This window comes from Aethina tumida, chromosome 1, assembly GCF_024364675.1.
Source record: "Aethina tumida isolate Nest 87 chromosome 1, icAetTumi1.1, whole genome shotgun sequence".
Taxonomy (NCBI): Eukaryota; Metazoa; Arthropoda; class Insecta; order Coleoptera; family Nitidulidae; genus Aethina; species Aethina tumida.
In genome coordinates this window covers 53,911,615-53,935,496 of record NC_065435.1, presented here as the reverse complement: position 1 = coordinate 53,935,496, position 23,882 = coordinate 53,911,615, and the positions used below count along the sequence as shown (strand labels likewise).

Sequence of the window (23,882 nt, the reverse complement as noted above, 5' to 3'; positions counted from 1 at the left end):
GACAGGATTCGCGCCGTGGATATTAATGTTTGGTGAAAATCGACGTCTGAGAGCAACTAACGAACTGTTAAATGGTGTGCCAATACAGACAAGTGATGTGGACGCTGAAATACTTAGACAACAAGCTCACAGTCGCGTGTGCGAAGTAACCAGTAGAACAATTACAAACTTTAATAAGAAAAGAGTGCCGGCAATACCATACGCTGTTGGTGATAAAGTTGTTATTGAAAATAGTCAGCTGTCGAATGGAGGAAAATTGAAACCAAAGTATCACGGACCCTTTGAGGTAACGCATTGTTTACCTAATGAGAGGTACGCACTCCGAAGGATTGGCAGCCGAGGTAGAACTACAATAGCAGCGCATGAACAGTTACGAACCTGGCCAGATACAGAAATTCTATAAGGTATGATGGATATAGTTTTATTTAATAAGATTGATGTGTGAATGTGTGTAAAGGTCCCTGCTTAGTAGGCTGTTTAAGGTCCCTGTGTATCAGGCTATATGTGAAGGTCCCTGCTTAGTAGGCTATGATTAAGGTCCCTGCTCGGCAGGCTATTTTTAAGGTCCCTGCGTCGCAGGCTATGTTTGAGGTCCCTACTTTGCAGGCTATGTTTAAGGTCCCTACTTTGCAGGCTATGTTTAAAGGTCCCTGCTCGGCAGGCTATTTTTAAGGTCCCTGCTCTGCAGGCTTAGATTGTTGTGTTCTGTGTCTGTGAGACAAGCGGGTAATAGACCTGGTAGTGGTTGAACCGCCTCTGAGCTCCTGGCTAGAATATGGTATCTTTTGATAGCACTTGAGAGACATGGGTGTAACAGACCTGTTGATGGTTGAGCCGCCTCTGTGCTTCTAGTGGTTGTTAACTGTGCCACATAACAGTCTATTTTGTTAAATGAAATAAGGTTTAGACTTAGTTCTTCGAATATATTTTGAGCTTGTACTGCTGCTGTTATAATGTTTACAGATTACCGGTGTCAGGTGAATCTTTGCAGAACTGAGGAAGGTGCGAGGACGCCCCACATGTCAGGAAGGCCGTGTTAGCTTACGTCATCACCTTCACCGATGGACCGATGCGACGTGCTCACATCTATTTAGACTAGTTTTGTTTCATAAGCAAATCTGAAGTATTTGTTTACATTTAATAATCGGGGCAGTTCTTAAGAAAGAACCAGGCAGTCAAGCTTTAGATGTCGAGGGTTAAACTACGTTTGTTGTAATAAAGCGTATTATTGTGAATTTAGTGTTTTAATCAAACTAAAAAGACAGATTAACAGTCGCTAATCTATCATATATATACTGTATATTTTATGGAAAATATATTTAAATAGTATCTGCATCTTGAAAAACAAATTTCTGATATTACCAAAAAATCCGAACCATTCAAAATCAAGTTCAGATCATTATATTCTATAACGAAAGTATATTTATTAAATATTTGATTGGAGTCTATCCATATGTCAAAAATATAAAAAATATTATAAAAAGTGTTAATGTTAAATTTAATAAAACAGATTTAATCAATAAAACTTTTTATTGTTATATTGAGGTAGACATCAATTTAGAAAAATATATGTACTATTTTATAGAATATGAATATTAGGGTGGGACAAAAAATCGACTATTTTTTTAACTTCCGACACTGATAAATTGGTTCACAGAGATCTTTAAAATTTTTTTTCTTTAGTCCCATATGGCAAATCCATATCACGATATTGTTCGTACAGAAAATTTATATTAACATTTTGTATCTTCTAAATGGTTTGAGTAATCGATTAGCCACAAGAGACCTTTTTTATAGAGCGTTCAATTTCCTACAAAGATGTATGTTGCGCATTTTATAATATTTATCTGTCTACGAGTTATAAAATTTAGAAGTAAAATTTTTGTTAAATTCTTCAAATTTGGACCTCCGATATCTTCTAAACGGTAAGAGTTATGAGAAAATTGTAAGATACCTTTTTTGTTGAGCGAGATCGTTCAATTTCATACAAAAATGTAAATAGAAATTTTCTGTATGATTAAGTAATTAACTAAATATGGATTTTGTCACATGAAACTGAAGAAAAAATGGAAAACTGAGATGAGGAGGATCAATTTTTCAGAGTCGGAAGTAAAAAATAATCGATTTTTTTGGTCCACCCTAATGAATATGTGGTAGTAGTCTTTTTAGTTTTTATAACATTGTAGAAAACAACAATAGTAAATTAATATTGGCTCATTCAGTCTAACTGTAAGATAAATTCGTACCAAAATATTTAGTTTCGACTTGCAAAAGGAAATGTAAAAAACAAGATTTTCTGGACTAGTACATTTAATCTCAAATTTAAAATTTAAAGTTCTATAATAGAAAAATTTCAGTTGTCGTTCCGTCCTCTGACTGATGACAATAATCATCCAATATTTGCCGCCTCATTCCACCTGTCAACCATTCTATATGACGCAAAATGATTATCATATATGTATGAATGCGTGTGAAAAGGTCAGGTAAGTAAATTTACTAATAACGAAAACTGTCACACTGAAAATATTAAGCGGAAAAGCACGGGAGCATGTATTCATCATTTGCTCTAATCCTCGAAGCGAATGTAAATCGCGAGCGTTCGTTCACTTGGGTACAATGCACGCGGAAATTGAGTATATTAAAGGCATCGCATTGAAAATTATCAAGTAGGGCACAGTATAGAGAGTTGCACGTATATATGTGGAATATAACGAGATACTTGTATAGGTTTTCGGGATCCGTCCTATTCACGATAATTCCTTTTTGAGCTCTGCCCACTTAAGGGTCCTCCACTGGCCGCACAATCTCATATTCTGGCCAGAAGCGTTTTCAGACGTGCGCACGATTTTCCACCCTATGCCGTTACGGTTTAAGGCATCGCGAATGATTTGTGTTAAAGTTGTCTTTTTCGTTTAACAGTTAAAGGATAGGTTTTATAAAAATGTTTTCGTTCTTTTCAATTGGAATGGATCTTCAAATGCACAGGGATTTACCCTTTGTGTTCGGATAACATTTGTATGTTTTGTCCGGTGTTTTATTATGTGTCCGATGAATTGGATTCGTTTAACTGAAATGATGTTATTTGAAAATCAATAAGCATTTAATTATGTGGCATAGGTGTGTGTCGATTAAAATTTTCATTATATATTTCTAGTTTCAAACACTATTCATTAATAGATAATGAAGTACCTGTATTATGTCAAAACTAAAACTAATACAACTTTAATTGTTATTTAATCACTGTTCGTTCTAAACTAGTCACAATGAAAGAGGCATGACCTTGTAACTTTTTATTTAATAAATATATCGAAATGAAATATTGATTATTTATAGCTAATACCCGTATAAAAACAAGTGAATAATTAATTTTACAGAATTTAAACATAGTAGAGAAGCGTAACAAAAATGAAAATATGCACTAATATTCAAATTAATGTAACATTATAAAATGTCGAGATAGAATAGAGAAGATATATATTTAATATTTAATAGTGGGTATGTCCTCCTCTACTTCTTCGCAGTTTTGCGCAACGTTGAGGCATTGATGTTATCAACCGGCGGATCAAGTCTTGAGGTATATTGTTTCATTTTTTCTGAAGCTGTTGAGCTAATTCTTGAAGGTTATTTGCTGGTTTGATTGATTAAATATGTTTTATTAAATTTAACATTAATATGTAATATTTTTTTAAAATGTTGGCCTATGGATAAACTCGACCATTTCCAATCAAATATTCATTAAATGTACTCTCGTTATACAATATAATGATCTGAACATGATTTTGAATGGTTCGGACTTTTTGGTAATATCAGAAATTTGTTTTTCAGGATGCAGATACTATTTAAATATATTTTCCATACAATATACAGTTTATATAAATAAAAAATTTCGAAATTTGGCAGTTTAGCAGTAAATTCTTCTCATTCTTTTTATCACAACAATTTCATTTCCTACATTATCTTGGCCATCAACCGACGGATCAAGTCTTGGAGTACATTGATCTATTCTCTTTGAAGCTGTTGAACTAATTCTTGAAAGTTATTCACATCGAGACTATTCGCTGGTCACTCCACTACTCCCAAATTATGCTCTTCAAAGAAATTTTTAACAGCTCTGGCAGTGTGTGGTCTTGCATTATCTTGTTGTAAAGTGAAATTTCGTCCGTACTGATTCATGAAAGGCAACACGAAATGCAGAATATCGTCAATGTATTGCCCGTCAGGAAATCGTTCGCCAAGGCATGAAGGACTGACTGTACGTCGATTTGAAGTTGTACCGTCCCATACCATTTCAGATCCTCCTCCAAAAGCTCTTTTCTCAGCCACTCTTATATAGTGGACTCCTTGTCGTGCGTCATTTGATCTTAAACAAAACCTGGATTTATCTGTAAAGAGAATCTGACTCCGTTGGTTCACGTTCCAGTTAATGTGTTCATTAGGGAAGTTTCTTCTCATTCGTCTGTGTGATCTAGTTAATCCAGAAAGAACAGCGCACGTCTTGAATATAAATTGGCCTCATGAAGTCAGTTAGGTACTGTTTGAGTAGATAAATGTGTCCCTATGGCCATAAAGAGAAGTTTTCCTAACTGGCGAACTGTTCTTGTTCGCTCTTGAAGTGACATCTGAACAAAATTTCGGTCTTCTCGATGAGTCAATCTCTGACGAGCGGTATATGGTCTCTTATGAATGATACCAATTTCTCTGCATCAATTCCGCAACCTTTTTACAGAAGTACAAAGTCCTAACACATTCAACTGAATTGAGATGTCTTCCTTATAAAATAGGTCTTCCAAGAGCAAGTATAGCTGTATGTGGCCCATACCATTACAGATCCTTCTCCAAAAGCTATTCTTTCAGCTACAGTTGTATTCAAATATTGTTTTCCTCGGCGTCTATAGACTCTTTGTCGTGCATCATTTGATCTTAAACAAAACCTGGATTCATCTGTACAGAGAATTGTTCCATTGGTTCATGTTCCAGTTAATGTGTTCATTAGCAAAGTTTCTTTTTATTCTCCCGTGTGCTTTAGTTAATTTAGAAACAACAGCTGCACGTCTTGAATGTAAATTTGCTTAATGAAGTCTGTTACGTACGACTGGAGTAGATAAATGTGTCCCTATGGTCATAAAGTGAAGGTTTCCTAACTGATGAGCTGTTTTTGTTCGCTCTTGAACCAAATGTTGATATTCTCGAAGAGTAATCAGTCTCTGACGAGCAGTATATGGTTTCTCTGCACCGAAGTTTGCCACGTACCTCTGCAGAAGTAAAAAGGCCCTAACAACATCTGGATTGAGAAGTCTTCTTTGTATAATAGGTTTTCCAAGAGCATCGTTGTTCATGACACAAAATGGTGAAGACGGCCGATAAACAATGTTATTCGCGAATTAAACGAGTCTATTAGAATGTACTGTAAGGTGTGTAAATAATGCGTACAAGATTATACATACATCTATATCTAAAAAAATATACGAACTGTTTACATTTTAAATATTAATACCTGTATCATTGTGGCTACTTTATTTCAGCTAACAGTAAATAAAAAACAATAAATTATTGAATATTTTTATGGTAATTAGCGTGTAAAATGAAATTATCCGTTAAATACGAGAGAACAGAACAATTATGGGGCGGTATCATTTAATGAAATTGACTTCACAGATGGTGGTGGATTGGGGCGAACGGTCGTTTTTGAAGAGATTCTGGCGCAACACTGGGTATTTTTTACTGTAAGCGATCACCCCCGTAGCGACCGAACTTCATCCGCGGCAATCGAACATTGTTTTTTAACCTCGCACAATCGACTAATCACTTTAGAAAAATGGGAGTACAATAGTGGCGGAACAATAAAATATCACAATTTGAATGCGATAATAAAGGAGAGCGTTTTTGCGCGAGGTTACTACATTTCATTATGTGATTTGTATGGGCAGATTGAAAAACGCTTTAGACCGTTTAAACAATGAATGGAAACCAGTGGGTGGTTGAGCACATGCTGCGACAAAACATTAGACCATTGTGTTATTATTTGCTTCTCAATGGGGATCACTATATCGGGCCTCTGTTGCTACTGAAAAGGTATACGCACTCGACTTTCAAAGAAACTTATAAAAGATTTCGATTCGGGAGGAAACTTGCTTCGATATAATTGCATTTTAACGTTCCTTTTCCGGTCTGTTAATGCGATATCTCGGCTTTATTATTTATTGATTGTTCAAAACAACCGCTGCCGCTCCCAAATATTTTCTTATCAAATTGATTTTAAATATTTTTTTAAATCTTTTTCTATTTGAATCAATAAATAATTAATGGTCATTTAACTATTAAAACCACCTTTAGATAAAAGGACTCAAATTTTGTAAAGAAAAGACTATTTCAAAATACTAAATAGATATAAGTTTTACACATAAAGTTAACTGAGAAGTGTTGGTATGTGTCCATGTGGAAGTTGCTAAATTCATTTTTTTCTAATTGATTTAATTAATTTCACCCATTTTTACACTCATGTTAAAATCATCATTTATTGTAACATACATGATTGTCAGAGCTAAGTGATCTTTTAAATACACATTAACCGATTGAGGCTTAGAGAGTGCTATAATCAGGCATTAAAGATGAATGATATTACAGTAAATATTCTATATTCACGACTGTACTTACATACAGTAGTGGCCATAATTACAGCAACTTATTAAAATATATTAAAAATTTGTGCTGTACTTTTTGAATTGGATGCTAGTACTTATAATGTTCCTTCTATTTTTTATTTTTCAATGGACAGAACTATAGCAACTTTTTATTTTATAGTTTTTCTCTGCTCTCTGTGAATTTAAATTGATTATTTACTCTTTTGCCTATTATGATTATTTAATCATTGGTCTAAGTAAAATTGTAAGAAAAATTATAATTCAGCGTTTCCAAGACCGACAGAAACAAGAAGAGATGACTAAGAGTATACGACTAATCGTTTCTTCTATTACTGAAAAATATCGACAAACTAATTAATTAAGTGGTAGCTACGAAAAAATTTGTTCGAGTTCAAAAAACTTGAGAGAAAGTCGATAACTGGATAATTCGAATGTCGACAAAAAAATCCAATCTTATCGTCAACTGAAATTAAAGCCAACCTGGAAGAAATGGGACTTGCAGAAATTAGTTGAAAAGCAGTAAGAAGATGGTTAGTGGAAAAGGATTCATCTCACTCCAGATCCACAAGAAAAAATCTGATTTCTTCTAAAATATGAAAATTCAATTTTGACTTGCTTAGGATAACATTCACAGAATCACACAACAGTGCTGCCGAGTAGTTTTTAGAAACGAGTCTACCTTTAATTTATAGAAAACTGATGGTTCTCTTCATATTAAATATCCTACAGCGACAAAACTACACAAAAAGTTTGTTATATTCACAGCGAAATATGATGGAGATTCAATTATACTATGGACTAATCTTCTTATATTAGATAAAAATTGCTTCTATATATTGAAGACAGGATAAAATGATATGAATAATATGAAAATGAAGCCAAACACAAATCCAGAATTGTGACGAATTGGTTAAAAGATTAAAGGATCGATGTTGACATAAAAAAATCACGTTTATAACCAAATTCGACAAAAATTTACAGATTTAAATGAATAACAATCATCGTAACAACTTAAGAAGCTTGAAGAAATGTAGACTTGTACCCTATTGCATATATGTAGAGAAACTTTAGAAATTTTCATTAGTCTTGATAAAAGTCTACCTTTAAATATCCATATTATTGTCAGTTATGTAGAATGTTTGATAACAATAATACGACAATATAATTGTTTATTAGTGTGTTTAGTTAAGAATTTATTAATATTTGAGAAAAAAAAAAACAACAAGAGCAACTATAAAATGAAGCAAACTTACGCACATTTATCCTTCGTATATTTTGCATTTAGTAGCATATCCATTATTTTTGATGATTTCTAAATATCTTTTTTTCATTGATTGGTCATTAGCTTTTCAATATAATCGTTTGATATTTCTTTCCATTGATTTTGTTCCTCCTAGAGTTCATTCAAATTTGACAGTCTTTTGCATGGATTTGCCTATTAATTTCATCCCGAAGGTTTTCAATTGGATTAAGGAACGATATCGGACACATAAATAAATTATAAAATCAATTGTATTGAATATACGGTTTGGTTGCTATACTTATGAACCCTGCTCAAAATAAAAAGTTAAATGAAAACTATGTAAAGAAAGATATCTGGATATAAAGAGGGGTACAAAATGTTTAGAGACTTAATAATTATACAATTAATTTAAATTAAAAAGAATCGTTCTTTAATAACATGATTATGTGTTTTACTTTGTTGCTTTACATATGAGCGAGAATGTGTATTTGGAAAATAGTCAAGTTTATACTACTGAGATGGACCAAAATTATAAAACAAAAAGGTTATTATTATTAACGTGTTAATGTTAAATTAATTAATTATTAAAAATCCTTTTCAAATTTAAAGTTTCTATATTTATGTCCAGGTCAATTCAGAAAAATACATGTCATAGAATAAGAATATAGTAGTTTTTATAATACTGTATAAAAAACAATAGCAAATTAGTATTATTTTAACACATTTCACATTAAATAAATGAGTTATGGCTAAAATATTTAACATTTTAAAAAGTTGCTATTATAATAACCTCTGCTTTATAGTGTACGCACATAATGTCCATAGAGTTTTCTATTGTTTATTTTTTAACATATCGGTTAAAAATAATGAAATAAGGGAGATTTTTCCATTTTAACAAATGTAAACAAATTTGTAAATAAAAAATAAGAAAAAATGTATTGAATGATTTATAAAAGGACAATTTAATATTATTTCCCGATTGTGGTGTTCTTGTAAAACAACCTATCACTCTCGCATTTCATAATCAATAAATCTAACGCAAGAAATCGACCATAAAAAAGGAACACCCCAATCGCATTGTCCTATTGGCAGGAATCCGCAAACACATTAACTGACGCGAAAAATGTTTGTAAATAGAGGCACGCAGAAATGTCGAAGGTGTTCCCACGCATTGTGCTTCCAAGTAAGAATATATATACATAAAAAAAACTAACACAAAAACGCCGTGAGGGCATCATCCATGCACTTTGTTTTGCTGTCAGTGTTTTTCTTGTGTTTAATTGCCAGGAGCAATTTGATATTCTCGGCTACCTCAGCCAGGAATAATGCCCGGTCCAGATTCAATGCAGAGGTAACCCCGATGTATTTTTAATATAGCCGGTAGTGGGGTTTTATTCGTGATGAAAGAAATTTTAGGAAAATGTATCACGTTTCTCTTGATTTTTTAATTTCACCGAAACAAATCCCACGTGAACTCTCTAATTGAGAACAGTAATTGAATGAACGAGGGCAGAGGGCTGTTGTACAGCTTCATTAGATTGTATGTGTATTTTTTTATTATTATTATTTTATACATGGGGAATAAGATGAAGACTGTTTATCACTGACACAAACTGCATCTCAATGTTTGATCAAACTTTTAATTACTTGAGTTTCCTAAAGAATGAGTCTTAAAATTTTTAATATTATTTGTTTTGTGTGTTCATGTGTTCAATTGATTTGTCTTTGTTGAATATTTCGATTAAAATATTCGACAGATTTTACTATAATCTATTTTTGAGTTATAATTTTTGTAAATTAAAAAAAAAAATTTGACAGAGAAAAGAAAAAAATTCGAACCATGATTTGCCTCAAGAAAAATGCGGGTTATTAAATAAAATATTTTCATTTTGAAAAAAGTAATATTTTCATACACCGTGCCTAGTAGCGAAATATACTGCGTGTAAAAAAAGACAACACCTAGATATAATTTATTCTATTTTTTTTTAGAAAAATATTTACCTATTACAAAATAATTAATTAAAAACTGAAACAAAAATTTTAAAGCATAAGTCATAGTATCGATCTAATGAGATTATTGACATTTTCTTGTGGTATCTTTTCCTAGGCGAACTGTATCTGACATCTTAGTTCATAAAAAGTTCGTGGAGGGCGCTGTAAATTCGTTAAGCCTCGCCTCATCATATCCCACACATGTTAGATTGGGGAAAGGTCTGAAGATCTGGGTGGTTAAGACAGTAAATTTACATGGAAGGCTTCTAGGAAGTTTAATGTATTTCGGACATTATCTTGCTGAAAAATTAGTCTGACATCTCTTCATATGTAGGGAAGTAGATAAGGTTCCAAAACGTCATTCACATATGGCTGGGTCGTCATATTGTCTCTAATGAAACCTAAAGATGACCTGCTACCATAAGCAATAGCACCCCATACCATTAAACCCATAGTGTTGTGAACATGCCTCTCCACAGCAAAGTGAGGATCACGTTTTTCTCCACATCGCTGTCTTACTAACGCACGATCATCGTGCCCAAGTAAAAGCGTGATTCATCACTAAACACGTGTGGCTCAATTCCTCATCTCATGGTTGACGTTCCATATATACAGTCACTACGTTGGCGCCTATGATTTACTGTTAGGGGTAACACCAAAAAAGGGTGATAACTCCGTACGACAAAAGACGGATGTAAGCAGATCGAATACCAATTGGCCTATCTTCATCGACACAAAAATTCATCAGTATTCATCCGCATTGAACTCATCCTGTCCCTTAGGGCTAATAATATAAGATGATAGTTTCGTGGTTCTGTGGTAGCTTTGCGTGTTCCGGAACCTCTTGATCTACTTCTTCTGCCCTCTTCACTCCAAGACTACCAACTTGCCTCTATCAAACTCTTTTAATTGGCTAAAATTATTTCTTCTTCGAACTGTAGGCCTGTTAAACGTTTAGTACAAATTACTGAATAAAACGCTTGTTTGCAATACCTTAAAGAAATGAAGAAAGAAAAAACAAAAAACCTACAATACTGTTTTCCTATTAGCTTCAAATTTTAATCATTTCTTATTTCAATTTCAAGTACCTAGTCGTATATCAAATTTTATAAAATATACGTTCTGGAAGTTGCGTTTATTTTACAAGAAGTATATAAGCATTACTATTGAAAGAATTGACATTTAATTGAAAAAAACCCTTAGAATCTAGGATATTGTAGTCATGTAAAAACCTTACATTGTAGGAGTTTCTGGCATTATTCTAATCAATCGATAATTGGTCTTAGAATTGTTGCCGACAGACAATGCCATTTGGACATAAGTCGAAGTTTGAGTTATCAAGTAAAAATTACACATATTTTACCCTGGATATCATTGCCGACTGTATTTTCACAGAAGATCCAGTATAAATTTGACTTCAATTTCTATTTCCAGAATTTATATTTTATTCTGTGGTGTAAAGTATAATATTAAAGTTAAGTGTGAAGTCTTATGGTGATTATTGTATGACTTGGGTCTCAAAGATTTAAAGTACTGACGAGATCACAAGGCACCAATATTAATATTGAAAAAAATGAAAATATTTTAGGCTGACCGGGGCTATTTGAATGGTCCCGATTATAAATTACGGGCACCGCTTTAACACCCGATCTCAGAGCACAATAACCCCCGAAACAAAGGAAATAAGCACTCGAATTGATTGTTAGTATTGGCGTGTGCGTGCTCCACTCTCCCGGAGAGTGATCCGTGAGAGTACATAGTCATATTTTCCCCGTTGTTGTTCTCAAACGCACACACGGACAGACATACACACACACACACACGCTTTAGCACAGAGCATTGGAGAGAATGTGCAGAATCGAGTGAAACAATGGGGCGACAATGGCACCGTGAAGTGACGTGTACAAGGCAACGGCAATGACAACCATCGGGGATGTTGACGTGTCACTGTCAACCTGCATGGATGCTGTCAGGTTAATAATGCGCGGTTTCGGTGGCGGCGTCGGCGGTGGAGGCTTTGTGCCGGCGACGGGACGGTAACAGATAACCGGCGACGGTCATGCATTCGATGCCCGACGCCTTGCGTCTGACACATTATTAGCTTTGCCCGGCACACGTGGGGAACCGAGGAGGTGCGAGTCCTGTAAATCACCGCCCAGTGATCTCTGAATCTGGGTCATCAACAAGATGGGAGTTATGCACGAACCATTTTTCTTTTTAATTTATTATAACACAATTTATAATACTATTTATATAGATATTTAAAAAAGTAATAACAGTAAAGAAAAAATTAGTCTCATAAACATTAATTATCAAACCAACTATTTAAATATTATCTATTAATTAAGTACAGTTATGGAATGTGAATGATGGAAATTTTACGAACTAATATATATGTTATGTCATTAATTTTCTATTAATTGACAAACTATTATAAAAAATTTATACACTATTTGTGTGTAAAATTATATTTGTGCATTTTATTTGATTTATTTAGTACATTAGCAGATTTGCAAAAGAAAAATTAATGAATCTGACTATTTGTTTAAATATGAGGTACATTTCTGATGCAAAATTGTAATTTCAATAGAAAAAAGGCTGAGATTTGTTTTCAAATATGATATTTATTATACAACATTCAACGTGCTGTTGAAAAACTATAACTATTAAATTTAATGATAACAAGTACACTGTCGCTCATATGTAGAGCAACTTTACAAATTTTCATTTGCCTTTATAAAAGTGTACTTTCAAAAATACAGCAACTATAAAATAAAACAACCTTACTTAAGAGTTAGCCTTCCATTTTTCATTGACTTCAGTAGCTATTCAATACAATCCTTCTGTATTTCTTTGATTTTGAACTCCTTCATAGTTTATTCAAATTTGACAGTCTTTTTGCATGGATTTTCGGATGAATTTCATCCCAAACGTTTTCAATTGGATTGATGCCTGGGCTTGGTGCTGGCCAAGACACTTTAACTAATTTAGACGTGCGTTTCGGATCGTTATCGTGCTGGAAGGTCCATCTTAAACTCATGTTGTCTTCGGCCCAATGGAAGCATATGATTTTCCAGGAAGGCACTAAAAATGAAACGACCCATTATCCCGTTTATCTTAACCAGCGAGTCCATGCCAAACCTTGTTACTCTATTTTTTGCCGAAATGAAGGGTTTCTTTGCTAATTTTCTGCCAGCTTCTTTCAGTCTCCGTTTTACAGTATTCACCGACCCACTTATTTTCCTGTCCACGGTTCTCTTAGTCTTCTGTATTGAATATACGATTTGGTTGCTTTACTTATGAACCCCGCTAAAAATAAAAACTATATAAATAAAGATATTTTCTGATATATAATATATAATAATATATTTATTAACACTTTTGCATCGGCATATTAAATTTGATATAAATAAAACAAAGTTTTCTTCAACAAATTATTTAATTCAATAAACATTTTTAAGCACTGACTCCAGCTAGTGGCAATACACCAGGTTCTTTCCTGACAACGGCCTTAAAGCCGCCTTGCGGAGTAGCCGTGTAGTCAACAATACGTTTGGTACCATCAGCGTCCAAAACGGAGTAGCTTCCTGCAACAATATCCCCACGACGTGATTCCACTCGTGATTGATGGTTGTCGCCGTAGGGATTGCTTAAGGCGTATCCGAAGTCGTAGTGGGCCACAGCAGGTTGTACCACAGTTTTGGTGACTGGAGCTACGATGGGTTTGTAAGATACTCTGGAATAATAGGGTGGTTGTCCTAAGTAAGGGTGTGAGTAGGCGATAGGGATGTGATCTCCTTCATAGACTGATCCTTGGACGAAGACTGCCAAGGCAACGAAAATTAAAAACTGAAAATATATAATATAATTTAAATTTTGCATATAATAATTGTGTTCACATTTACCTTGAGAACCATTATTGTTGAGATTAAGAACTACTATGAAACTTAAATTTTTGTTTGAGCATTTATACATAAAATGTTGACACTTAATTGTTTGGTAATTGCAGTGTAATTATAAATCAATACACTAAAGATTTAAAATTTGTATTTGTAATTAAAAACAAATATTTTAAGGTCAATTTAATTTTTTACACTATGAATTTTAATTACTTAAAACGGTTAATACGTAATGAAATATTATATATTATATTCTGCATCATAATAATAATTAGTAATTGTATTATGAATAAGTTTTTATTATTGTCCATTTTTATGTTACTACTTTAAAATGTGCCTAAGTTTTTCAAAATTAATTATACTGATAATTTTGGACTGATAAATCCAACTTCAATTGAATTCGATCAGATGGTTTACGATTGTCGTCCTTCAAATAAAAGTTTCGAGTTTCTTTTCTCGACTTGGTATGGTACCATTACAGAAAATTATTGGTAATATGGACGGTGGTTACCAGTTACATACATTTTTTTTCGTGATAATGGTCCAAAATAGTCGTCTTAAGTTGTTAAAAATTTGGTAAAAGGTAATCATGTTGAAGTTCTCGATTGGCTAGCGTAAAGTCCCGATCTAAATCCAACTGAAACTTATGAACATGAACATAGTCTCGAACACACTAAAAACTGAGTTTCTCTCTAACCAAATATTAAGAATTTTTTTTAAGTTATGTGTAAATTATTTAATAAATATATATTTTTTAAATATGCACTATTTTTGTGACCAGCTGGCTATATTGCGGATTTATTTTGTTCAAAATTTCATTTAAGTGGGAATTATTTCGATTTAGGTATGATCAATTATGAAAAGAGTATACTATAATTATTTTAAATAAAAAATAAGATATTTTAACTGCATTTATTTAGAGATGTGAATTTCCTAACTAACACTGATATATCCCATTTCACTTACCACCACGTATATAGTAAATTGGGGCTGAAAAGTTCGTAGGCTAACATAGAAAAAACCTATTTTTATGGAATTTGATTTTATTATTCAATAAATGGCTTCGAGGGCGTCCTTTCAGATCGATACACTTATTCCAGCGATTATTCAACTTTTTGATCCTATCCGAAAATTAAAAAATTGGTCTAAATACAGGTTGACTACAGGTATACATGAAATTGATTATAACTAGGTATTTCTGAAATAACATATCTTGTGTAATTTTTTTGAATCAAAATATAACTTATTCCAATTCCAATTTTCTTGTTTACTCGTCTTTGAAATTTTCTTATTTAATTTGTATTTTTGTCTATTTGTAATAATTAATAACATAATAAAATCCACTAAATTTTAGTTTAAATGTATTTATTAACGTCAACAACGGTACGTTAATTCACTTCAAACAAGTGGAACCACCGGCACGACTCCAGGTTCTTTCCTGACAATAGCCTTGAAACCACCCAAAGGAGTGGCACTGTAATCGACGATACGCTTGGTACCGTCGGCATCCAGAAGGGAGTAGCTACCAGCAACCACGTCACCACGACGGGATTCAACTCGCGTCTGGTGATGGGCGTCGTAGGGGTTGCTTACGGCGTAGCCGAAGTCGTAGTGAGCAGGAGCCGGTTGTACGACGGTTCTCGTGACCGGTGCAACGATCGGTTTGTAAGATACTCTGGATACGACTGGAGCGTGTTGGGGATATGCGTAGGCGAGTCGAGCGTGTTCTGGATAGACGGATGCATGAGCGGCTACTGCCAAGGCTGCCAATACTATGAACTGAAATCACATTTTAATTATTGGATGTTAAATTAACGATTTGTTGTCAAATTTGCAGTGTTATTTGCGTTCAATGATTCAGTATACGCAATTAACTGTTACTTCTAGTTATCGAAATCTGTTACAAAATATGTACCTAATTTTGTATTTACATATTTGTATGAAAAATATTAATTTATAAAATTATGTTATTCTGTGCATAAATAATATCAATAATAATAATATATTCTTCATATTTACCTTGAGTGCCATGTTGTTCTATACAAATTGTGTATTTTACTATGATGATAAAACAAACTTCTTGGTATTTATACTTCTACTGTGTAAAGTTAAGTGATTGCTAATTACAATATAATTATAAATCGATGACAATATGGTTTTTTTTATTCCTACAGGTATTTTCCTTAATTAGAATTGAGTAATCCAACCCCGTATGTAAAAAATGAAAATTCTAAAATATATTATAATTTTTTTTAAGAACATTGTTATTTTTATGTATTTATTAATAATTAATATTTTAGCTATAACTTATTTAATGTGAACTGTTAAAATAATTATTAATTGACTTTTTACATTTATATATTTAAAAACTACTATATTCTTATACTATAAAATGTTACATACTGTACCAGTCATAAGTAAAGCAACAAATTTATTTTTAAGAAAAAAATTCTAAATACGAAATTAAAAACAATATTTATACTTATCTTTTATCAGCTATATATAATTGATTTGAAATAAAAAGGATGAGAACTGTATTATAAATGTATTATTACTTACTGACTTCTTTTTATGGTAGAAACACGGTTATATCAATCTCTTACTTATAAACATAATTTCAAATAGTATTAATAGTAAACAATTCATATGAGTTTTGAAGTTTGTCTGAGTGGGCTTTTCTCGTCTATGTCCCATAGATTTTCTATGGGGTTTAAATCGGGACTTTGAGGTGGCGTCTTCATAAGATTTACTTACATTAATGTAAGCAAAAAAGTCTTTTATAACTGTATGTTTGGGATCATTATCGTGCTGGAAAATCCACGACAAAAGCATGTTTTTCTAAGCTTACAGCAGCATACAATTGGTAAGGATGTATAAATATTGAAACCTATCCGTTATTCCACTTATTTTCACTAATAGTCCATTCCTAATCCAGAAATTGAGACCCACACCATTATTCCTCTATCCCCATTCTTAATTGTTTCTTTCTTTGGTGTACTTAGGGTCAAATTTAAAAGTAAACTTTTTCATTTATTTTCATCAGAAAACAATACGATTTCCATTTTTTTTTTCAGACCAGTCTAAGTGCTCCCGTGCAAACTGGAGTTTGACAGCTTTATTTTTTCTTGAAATGAAGGGTTTTTTGGTGGGCTTACTTCCATGAAAATTATTTTGCATGTAAATATTTAGTTTTAAGATCTTCGGCAGTTTTATTCGGGTCACTTTTGGACACTCTTACAATCCACGTTTAGGAAGTGTTACTACAGTTTCTCTGGTGTTAGAAGCTCGAATTGTTCTTGACATAATACTACTGCGATGCAATACGATTTTTAAGGTCATTCGACAAAGTCTTATCTAATTTTATTTAGTATTAACTATCCACCTCATGCACAAACTATTATACTAAAGATGAACTAAAATTAAATGATTTATAATGGTGTTGCATTACTTTTGACTGTGCAAGAAAAAAAAATCATAAAAACTTTATAAAAATGGATTATATTGAAATTTGAAGTATGATATCAACCATAAGGTACATTATCTAAGAAGAACATGGTTCCTTGATAACATCCTATTTGCATATGTTTTTTTTTTAAATATGTTTGTCGCTTTAATTTGTGACTGGTACTGTATATTTTTCTGAATTGAGCATAAATATAACAATTTTTTTATTATTAAATCTGTGTCCTATTTCCATGGCATAGCCTCGACCATTTTCCGAATATACATCAAGTCTATATTCCTTCAATCTCCTTGAATTGGTGCGATTCATTTAAATTTGTAAAATTTTTATGTCAAAATGTCAATATAGGGAAGCAAATTGTTGTTTAATATATCCCTGTACATAAATCATGAAGTGTCTCCACTGTATAATTAAACCGCCACCGTGTTTCACTGTAGATATAACAAACATTTTCTGCAGTTTTATCCCTGTAGGATATTTAACATAAACAGAATTATCATTTTCTTATAAATTAAGTGCAAACTCGTTAGTAAAACTATTCGGTAGAACTGTTGAGTGGTCCAATGAATCTAATCCTAAGCAAGTCCTCGAAATTGAACTTCTACATTTTAATAGAAACGGTGTTTCTTGTAGATCTGGGTTCAAATGAACCCCTTTCCACTAACCATCTCCTCTTTGTTAGTGATAATATGATCACAAGTCCATTGTCTAATATATATGCGTTAAATTACTTAATTGAATTTGATATATTGATACTTGTGACATTTTATTGTTTTGTTTAGTTGATTACAAGAAATAAATTAAATAATCCGATAAGCATTTTGAGTGTTAAACAAATCCATTTTTCCTTGTCTTTCCTTAAATAATTGATAATTCTTATAGTATATAAAGGTATAATTAGTAAAATATATTACTTTAAATTTATGTATACCTTATGTATATCAACAAACTTTATCAATTATTTCTCACATTTGCATTTGTATTTATGAAAACTATAGACTAGATCTGTTAATCTGAAATGTCACTGACAGTCTCAACTGAAACCACATTTACCATAACAATTAGTTAACAGATATGTAAATTACGAAGTTTTAAATCCCAAATCCGCAACACGCTCCCTTAATAATGATTTCCACACTTAAAACCTAAACCACCAACGAATTTAAAATTCTGTGGGTGACAGTAAACATTTTTCAATTAATACACTGTTAACCCCGTTACCATGATGGACCTCGTGTTTGAAGCCTGACGATTATTGTTCGACATTAGGTTTGGGGTCAGAGCATAGGGGGTAATTGCGGAGGGGTGCGAATTGTGTCCTCCATTCCCAGCACTACTCTTATTAAGACTTTATTTTGGATTAAATGATTATAAATTGTATTATTACCTTCTTATTTCAGTCCGTTTTCCATCCCCTTGGCACTCGACGCAAGATACTCGATAAGGATCGTATAATTTAGATATAATTTCCTACGGCGTCCGTTTGCTTTCTTAACGCTATTTACAGCTACAAATTAAATAACAAGGAGGTAAAATTCAATGGATCTGCACCCGTCTTAGAATCGCCCAAGTAATCCAATACTTTTATTGAATTATTCGTAGTCAATGAATGGCTCGCTCTGCGGCAGTTTATTGTGCCAACTAAATGAAATTAAGGATAATGTTTCGAGATGTGGTTTATAAATAATGGAGCAGAAATTGTCAACCATTGTGTGCTACTGTTCTTTTTGGGGCCACGTAAATTGGGTAATAATAGATGTTTAGACGTCAAGTATTTTTCTTAAATGGGACAGGATATTGTATTTTGTTTCAGGGTAATTCAATATACAGGGTGCTTCCGAAGTTTGATGAATGGGAGGGACACCAATCCCAGTACAATACTGCCAAACTAATTTAAATATTCTGTTTCTTAAGTAAATCCATAAATTTTCACATTTAACCCTTTGTGACTATGTAATAACGGTAATTGAGATAATTATTGGACGCCGCTTTATATTGGCCGGTAATTACGGTTGAACCAATGAGATCAATGAAACCACAAAACGATTTAAATCTTAAACATAAAACAAGTACATGGACGCGGTATAAATAACATCGAAGACAAACGCGAATGATATTCATCTCGGCTGAAAGAAAAGGGAGGAAGTCGACGGCGGTTTCTTACAAAACGTAAGGGTCCCGGCGAGGGTTGGATTAACGCGCAGTTGGTCCCGAATGGAGCGTCCAGCAGCCGTGAAATGTTCTGTAACTTGAGGCAAATTATTTTACCGCATCAAAGGTGCGTTCGAAATTGTTTTAACACGCACGCCCCCTTCGTCACACACTCCAATGCGTCCCGCGGGCTCCACCCCGGCTTATAACTTTCACCCCAATCGCCGTTTTCTGTTTTGTCGTTATTCAAATTTCTTGGCTGTGTTGTTTATGTGCAACCGGTATTTTTGATTAAATTTTAATAATTACCGTTTCGGTAAATGGGCTTGTTTAAATCGATATTTTGAAGTTGTTTAACTTCACTAAAATTAACATGTAGAGAAAATGTTTTAAAATGACGTAACTCACCTACGTTTATGTAGAAAGTGGCAGAGGATCTTTGATAGTCGATTTATTATTGTATGGTATAAGTTGCGTATTTAATTTTATGAAAATGAGCTAACTTTTAAATATTATTAACAATTTTAATAATTACTGTACAAAATATTGTCAAAATGTGAGCTGATAATAATTTTATTTAAGAATATACGAAAAAATAAACATTAAAATATTTGTATAAAATAATTTTTAAGAATTTAAAATATTTTAATATTTATACTTCATGAATAATTTATTTAATCAGTGATAATAAAATAAAAAAATGTGTATAAATTGGAAATTATAAAACGAGTACTGCTTATATTATATTTACATACATTATTATAAATGAAAAAAAAAAAAAAAACAAAAGAACAGGGGAATATTATTATTTTCCTATATTGTTTTTAAAATGATTTTTCAAATATATTTTAATAATTTTACAGGAAATTCTATTATACGATATTTATGCTATATAAATTATGTACATATTTATAATTTATATAGAATTGTTGCTTATCGTATTTGCATAAAGAGTAATAACAAAAAAAGGAAAATTATAATTAACAACTAAAATTGTTATTTTCCTATATTATTTTTAAAATGATGTTTTAACAATATTTAAATAATTATGTCAAATAAGAGCAGACCTGGAAAAACTTCGTCTAAATTTTTAATAATAATATCATAAATTAATATATTACTTATAGATATGAATTATAATTAGTAATTAAAACTGTTATTTTGTTAAATTGTTGACGAATACTGTAACAATATTTAAATAATTTTATCAAAAATTCAAATATGTATACCGTTTACTGCATTAATAATTTATTTTATTTATACAATAATGATAAAATTAAAAAATAATAATAAAAAAATTGTTTTAAAAATAGAAATTATGAGGTTATATTAAAAGATTTATTGCACATACAATAAACTAAAAATTTTGTTTTAAATTATAATATTATTACAATATTTATGTTAACTAAATAATTTATTTATTCAATAATGAAAAAATATAAAAAATAGATTATACTAAACATACAATAAACTAAAAACCAAAAAAGTTGCAGAATTATTATTCCTTTTTTATGTTGTTTTAAAAAGATCTTAACAATATTTAAATAATTTTGTCTAAAAATCTAATAATATTACAATAAATACATAAATAATTTATTTATTCAATAATGATAAAATATAAAAAAATCAAAAAGCTGAAGAATAATTAGTAACTATAGTAAGGTTATTATTTTCCTATATTGTTTTAAAGATATATCTTAACAATATTTAAATAATTTTATCTAAAATTCTAATAATATTACAATAAATATCTACATAAATAATTTATTTATTCATTAATGATAAAATATAAAAAATTTGATTATACTAAACGAATAATAAAGTAAAAACCAAAAAGTTGAAGAACTATGTAACTAAGGTTATTATTTTCCTATATTGTTTTAAAGAAATATTTTAACAATATTTAAATAATTTTGTCCAAAATTTTAATAAAATTTGCCATTAAAATATTTTGCCATATATCCTAATAATATTATAATATTTATGCCGCATAAATAATTAATTTCTTTATATAATAATAAGATAAAAAAATAAAATTGTTAAATTATAAGATCATATACAATAAACCAGAAACCAAAATACTGAGTTACTAACTAAAATTATTAATTTTCTATATATTTTTTAAAGGATGGTTTTAAAATATTTATAAAATTTAAAAATTAAGAGTAGAAATTGAAATACTTTGTCGTAGATATTAATAATATTACAATATTTATGCTACATAAATAATTTATTTATTTGGTAATAAAATAAAAAAGATAATAAAATTGTTATAAAATTGGAAATTATTCTTATATTATTATAATTATACTAAATATTGTCACATATTGTATTTACATGTACGATATACTATGAAATTAAAAAAGCCGAAGATTTATAATTAGCAACTAAAATTATTATTTTCCTATAGTTTTAAAGATATTACTTTGTGATATATACTAATAATATTATAATATTTATGCTCACTAAATATTTATTTATTTAATAAAGATACTATATAAAAAATAAATATAATATAAATTTAGAAATTATAAGATTATATATAGTATATTGAAAATATACTTTTACATATACAAAATATATATATATATATATATACATACAATAAACTAATAAACCAAAAAGCTAAGTACTTAAATATACATTTTTTGACAATATTTTCATTTGTCAAACATTCTATTAAGGGTAGAGATTAAAATACTTTGTTGTAGATTTTAATAATAATAGTACAATATTTATGCTACATAAATAATTTATATCTTTAATATTTATTCATTAATAAGTGTTATAGTTGCATATTATGATTACAATTGACTAAAATAAAATAAACAATATGTTGTTTTTTCATGCTTTAACAATATTTCAAAAGTTTTAACAAAAATTGTAAAGGTATAATCCTTTTTAATAATAAAATTTAATATATATCTATTTATTTAATATTAATATTTTAATATTATTTATTAATATTGTAATATGTAAATATTATGTTTATTTAATATTAATAAATTTTAAAATAATTTTTTAAAATTGTAACTTTTATGTATTTACATATACAATAACACAGAAGAATATAGTTAATTTGAATATTGTTTTTAAATTTTTTGTCATATACGAAATGTATAAAATTAAAAAAAAAAAAAAATAAATATAATATTGTTGTATGTAAATAATAAATATAATATTATTGTAAATTATAAATAAATCAAATTAAAATTATTATATGTTTTATTTACATAGTAAACTACAAACTTATAAAAACAAAGTAAGGATATTTTTGGAAAATATATATATAGTTTTCGAAGTTCAGATACATTATCAGTGTGAAAAAGGGTCGCAAAATTTCAGTCCCTTCCCCCAAACAAAGTCAAACAAAATCACGTTCGCCTTGATTTTCGCGATTTGGCCAAACAGAGGCGAACAGGCCCCCCTGGAGGCGGAGAAGTGATGTTGCGGGACGCTTTACACGGTCCAGATAATTCGAAAACAAGTCGCTCGGCAACGCTTATTTCTACGAACGTCTCGAACAGACGTCGTCTCCGCCGTCCTCTTAGTCCTTAGCCTTGCGTCTCCGTCCGCCCAGAGACTGTTTTTACTTGTGTTTCCTTCGAGCAATTACAACTTTGCAAAACTGGATGAGATAAGATTCGGAACGAGCCAGGCGAATTTAAAATAACGTAAAGTTTAAATTGAGATACGGTCGTTCTTTTGTTCTCCGCCCTCCGTTTTGCTCCGATCTTCTATCCACTGAAACAATTAGGTTTGTTGTAGTGTCGTCTTGCGTTTCGTCGTATACTTACGTAAATCCGCTGCGGAACACTACACAACATTATGTTCTATATTTGTTTGGAATCTGTTCGAAACGTAATAAAAAAGAGAAAAAATATAGTTCAAGTTTACGTCCCCGAAACATTATCCCTAATAGAAATATAATAACACATCGTCAACAATGGGAATTAAACAGTAAAACATCCCGAGGCGCTGCATCGACGGGGGGGCATTTGTGCAACAATCACCGTATAATTTTACAGTGTTTCTCTTGTGTGCCGGTCAATTACCGGATTAGGAGGCTAAATGACAAGGCACGTCAAAAGTGGCCATTCACAACGTCTGACAGTAATGTGATACTGGCGGACCGTGTGCCTCGATCCCTGTGCGGGTTCAGCAACTGTTGTAGCCACCAATAATGTTACTACTGGCTGTAACCATATTGCACAGTCGATGCATTCGCCCAAGGGGAAGTTGGATGTATGAATAAACGGATGTAATTTACACTCTAAAATATACAGTTTTTATATGTATTGAAAAACTATTCTTTGTTGTACATAAACTAGTTATTTTAATTCATAGTTTATAAAGATTTCTGTTCACTGCGATACAAAAATTATATATATTCTTTCTACAATATTCATTTTGCATCTAAATTAAAATAATTTTTTCTTAATTTAAATCTTAAACAAAATTGTTAGGGTGGGTGTTTCAATGGAGGCTTAATG

At 31.1% G+C, this 23,882-nt stretch overlaps 1 protein-coding gene across 1 annotated transcript; it reads right to left on the bottom strand.

Annotated features, from left to right (window-relative positions):
* Nucleotides 1–668: 668 nt before the first annotated feature.
* LOC126266321 (cuticle protein 8-like) lies at nt 669–13,793 on the bottom strand. Its single transcript, XM_049970216.1, has 3 exons — nt 13,782–13,793; nt 13,345–13,725; nt 669–848 (listed from the first exon to the last, which is right to left on the bottom strand). The coding sequence occupies exons 1-3, from the start codon at nt 13,791–13,793 to the stop codon at nt 669–671; spliced, it is 573 nt and encodes a 190-aa protein (XP_049826173.1).
* Nucleotides 13,794–23,882: the final 10,089 nt, after the last annotated feature.